Source organism: Mchenga conophoros, linkage group LG23, assembly GCF_057382185.1.
Source record: "Mchenga conophoros isolate Kocher_MC1m ecotype Shallow Benthic linkage group LG23, M_conophoros_male_GT1.1, whole genome shotgun sequence".
NCBI lineage: Eukaryota > Metazoa > Chordata > Actinopteri > Cichliformes > Cichlidae > Mchenga > Mchenga conophoros.
In genome coordinates, this window is record NC_140547.1 from 123,858 (window position 1) to 127,923 (window position 4,066).

At 38.3% G+C, this 4,066-nt stretch overlaps 2 protein-coding genes across 2 annotated transcripts in view; one reads left to right on the plus strand and one right to left on the minus strand.

The window, feature by feature from the left end:
- Nucleotides 1–540, plus strand: part of LOC146546245 (uncharacterized) — a 2,983-nt gene extending 2,443 nt beyond the window's left edge. Inside the window, exon 4 of the mRNA XM_085263840.1 lies at nucleotides 421–540. Within this exon, the coding sequence (XP_085119966.1) occupies nucleotides 421–540 (120 nt within the window). The remainder of the gene's footprint in view (nucleotides 1–420) is intronic.
- On the minus strand, nucleotides 94–3,477 carry LOC146546246 (uncharacterized). Its single transcript, XM_085265690.1, has 3 exons — nucleotides 2,510–3,477; nucleotides 2,119–2,400; nucleotides 94–1,623 (listed from the first exon to the last, which is right to left on the minus strand). Exons 1-3 carry the CDS (start codon nucleotides 2,724–2,726, stop codon nucleotides 593–595), a joined length of 1,530 nt encoding a protein of 509 aa, XP_085121816.1. The 5' UTR covers nucleotides 2,727–3,477; the 3' UTR covers nucleotides 94–592.
- Between the last annotated feature and the right edge of the window lie 589 nt (nucleotides 3,478–4,066).

Below are 4,066 nucleotides of genomic sequence, written 5' to 3' on the forward strand. Positions count from 1 at the left end.
CTAAAGTTGAGTGTTTTTTTAGAAACAGTATACTCCCAGAAATACTGGGACAGCAAGTTACAAACATACATGTGTAATGTGATAAAAGGACGACAACATAATGACATTTTGAATATTGTTATGACCTGATGGTAGTCATGAGTTCTGGCTATTGTATTTGCTCTGACGTAGCATTAGAGCACAAATTGTCATTTAATTTTATTGTACATTTAATTGTGTCATTTAAGTGTTGTGTAACACTACACAATGATTAAATGCTATTGAGGCAGCATAATAATACATTGGTGGTTTATTTACAAGATTAGACTTTTAAACAAATAAACAAAATAGATTGCAATCCATCTCACAGTATAATACTGTACAAACTGCCAGCACAATTTGACAGTTGGAGAAAAATATTTCATTTGAAAACATTTACAGACTAATCAGGAGTCAGGACTTAGGTACTACTATTACTCTACCCTGTTCTACTTATCACCAGAGCCAAGCAGCAGATACTGGACACTACTCTTCCTCTCCACCCCCTTCTGTGAGCCGTGACAGTGACAAGACATTTAATTTTTTTTAACTGATTGATTACCACCCACCCCCCTTACTCCAGTGGGACAACAGACTCGGAGAGATTTGATAAGGCACAACAAATTACCCCAATCTTGTCGATCAATGCATGTGTCTCACCTGGCTTTGTGGACATGTTCTCTATTGGCATAGCCCTGCTCTGCAGAATTTGATATTTCCTCCTGACTAAACCTATGACTCGCTCAACATGGATACGCAAATTGGCTATTTTCCTTGTCTCTGCCACTTCATAGGCTGACAGCTGTTTTCTCCCTTTAGTGAATGCCGGTGTCTGTAGTGAAGCACAGTAAAACCCCACATTATCGCCAATATTGAACCCACGATCTGCAAGGACAATATCTCCAGGTAACAAGTTATTTAGGAGGCCACTCTCTATTGTGATCTGCTTATCGCTAACTCTCCCTCCCCAGGCAGAAGATATGTAAGTGACGTAGCCTTGGGGGGCAACACCAATCAAAAATTTTACAGTGTGATGGTGCTTGTAGTTGGACCAAGTTTGAGCTTGTGCAAGAAGATTAGATGGTCTCTCAATAAAGACTTCAAAGCAATCAACAATCACAGCCACTTTACATCCAAATGCCTGTCTGAAACTCAGTGGCATCGTAGCTTGAAGAACATGTCGCTCTGGCCACTCAATTAGGAACTCTAACCTTTTATGAAGTATGTCAATTACTTTATGCCAAACTCTAGAAGCAGTGGACAGAGAAATATTGAACCTGAAAGCTAAATCTTTCAGGGGCAGATTTAGTCTCAGCCTCAGCAAAACTAGTATGAATTGTTCAAATTTGGACAACAAAGACATAGGTCCCGAGGTGATATAGGGCTCGCACAGTTCAAAAATCTGAATTAAAACTAAGAAGTTGGGGAGCCCTGTGTAGAACTTTGTCTTGTCTTCATTTTTTTCAAAAGCCTCCTGGCTGAACTGTGTGTCCAGAGCCTTGCTCCGAAGATCAACCAGCTCTGCTGTGTTCTGTCTCAAAACATCCTCCATCTTCTCGATGTCATCCATCGTCAGCTCTGTCTGGCATCCAGCATCCGCACAGCCTGCAATATAACAGTGGGGGAGCATAATCAGCATAATAGAGGCAACCTCAATTTTTACTCATTTTCACTGTAGGAGTTTTTTTAGTGGGCTATTAGAATCTGGTGTAATGTGTTTAATTCACTATGTTAATTTAATGTAATTATTTTTTTTAATCAACAAAAAAACATGTTGCGTCTAAACAAAAAATATATTTATATGTTTCTCACCACAGAAACCTTACATTACGGATATCTTTACTTATCTGTGAAAGGAGACTGTCTGGAATCTGGCAATATAAGAACCATAGCAGTGTACAAAAACCTGTGGTGTGTGCCTGACGGTAATAAGTGCCACTTTTTCTTTTTTTCTGAATAAAATGGTATGGATTTACTCTGTGATTAAAAAAAATCACAAACATGTAATATGTAACTTGGACCATAATCATTACAGATAATGGCATCTTTTTCTCTTTGACATGATTCTTGTTTGTTTTACATCTCAGCACAATATCTTACCTGGATAAGTGAATGTCTCATTCACACTGAAGTCTTCTGGTTGTGGATTCTCAGCTGGAAGCTGCAGTTCGGGGTTCTCCACTGTCACTAGGCTCAAATCCGGGCTCTCAGCCGTCTGTTGCATATCCAAAATCGCCTCTGCACATCGATGCTGTTCTGCCTTAAGCTTCATTCTTTTCTCTCGTTTGAGAACTGATTCCGATCTGGGTTTTCGTTCGTAGCCGAGATTGACCGTCGGAGCCCAGTCCTCCGACTCGTCGTCATCCAAAGCACTTGGGCAGCCTATAGTCCCAATCAAGTCAATATTAGACTACTAACTTAAAAGCACTAAGTAAACGAGAATTTAACGACAACCTAATGCTAATAAGTTCGTTTGCAAACATAACATTACCTCTGACGAAGTGGTCGCTGCAGACACGGGCATTGGCAGACTCTGCTCCTCCCAACTGTAAACGTAAATTTAAAATCCATTTTTTCCTACGTTTTTCGGTTAGAATTTTCCATTTTTCTCCTCTTCGTTGGGCTATTTTTGGTACCCTAAAATACCGTTTATCAGTTTCTCTGGTCGACCTACTGGAGCATCCGTAAACACAACAGGACATAGGCATTTTGCGTACTGTCTGTCTGTGATTTTGCGCTTATCTTTTTCACTTGGGGTTAATTTTCTACGTAACATGAGCTGAGAAGCAGCAGCAACGCTAGGCTAATGCTAGGCTAACAAGCTGGCTAGCTAGCAAGTTCAAAACCTGGTTCTAAACTGAAAGAAGGTACAAAAACAGTTTACTTCCAAGCCAGAGTATCACGCAAAAAATCACAGAAATTATCTCTTGAGCTCAAGCTGCTCCATCTGAACCCAGGTTTGCTCAAACTAATGCAATAAAAAAATGTGGGTGCCATGAACATGCAGACTGATCTGTGCAAAGTGAGGAGGATAGCAGTGACATGGCATTTTCAAACCATATCTTTTAAAAGCCTGCACTGAGAAGCAAAATTTCTAGCTTACTTAGTTTTTCCAATTCAAGACAACTCAAATAAACTGGGTTGATCAGCTTTTTGAATAAAAACTACTGGTAACTTATTTAAACAAACTGATAAAAATTGAGTTTAGTATATCCTTACATTTTTTTAATTAAACACAATGTTAGATTTTACAGTGTACATGATAATGGAGTGCTGCTGGAATAAAATAATAAAATCTTTATGTTTCTTGGGGCTTAAATTGCAAAATGTGAACAAATGCCTAAAAACGTTCCAGAAGCTCGTCGTCCAAACTGCAGTGTAATTATAAAACAGAAAACCTCTGTTAAATAACAGAAAATGCCCTATTTAATTATTTTGTGTGGACATATTCTCAACAAAAACATTTTTATATTTCATAACACTTTACAGATATTTTTTAAAACTTTATTAATCCAGAAGGAAACTTGTGTGGTCAGCATTTACTTTATAAAACTAAATACTGAATACAAAACGTATTAATAAATAATCATTACATTGAAATTTTCTTCAGGAAATGCATTGTCTAGTTCTATAAAATCGTGAGTTTTTTTCAGGTTTAAGGCTGGCAGTTTGCTATCACACACAACACTGAATAATAATTAAATACGTGTTTTTAAATAACACAAAATTCAAGTCGTTCTTTCATAAAAGTCTTTTTTTTGTTGTTTTGCTGTGATAGAGCTCCTGACCCAGGCCAAGCTGGCTCTCTAGGAAGACAAGGAAAAACTCCCAGGTGCCAGATGATGGGAAGAAACCTCGGGAAAGTGTGCACAAATTCCACTTGACAACACAATAAAACGCAACATAGCACAAAAGGTCACGGAGGATCTCATAACAAGGACAGAGCAGGACGAATAGGACAATCACAGGAAAGGAACAAAATCACGAAAAAATTAACGGAAAGGACAAATAAGAAGGGGGTGCCATAACAATAGAAAAATAAGGATGG

What these genes read in the sequence shown, in the direction of transcription:
- LOC146546246 (XM_085265690.1), bottom strand. Translation starts at nt 2,726, where the DNA reads ATGCCTATGTCCTGTTGTGTTTACGGATGCTCCAGTAGGTCGACCAGA. An exon ending in CAGCGACCACTTCGTCAGAG is followed by an intron (nt 2,401 to 2,509) that starts GTAATGTTATGT and finishes TTGGGACTATAG; the next exon opens with GCTGCCCAAGTGCTTTGGAT. An exon ending in TGAGACATTCACTTATCCAG is followed by an intron (nt 1,624 to 2,118) that starts GTAAGATATTGT and finishes GTTATATTGCAG; the next exon opens with GCTGTGCGGATGCTGGATGC.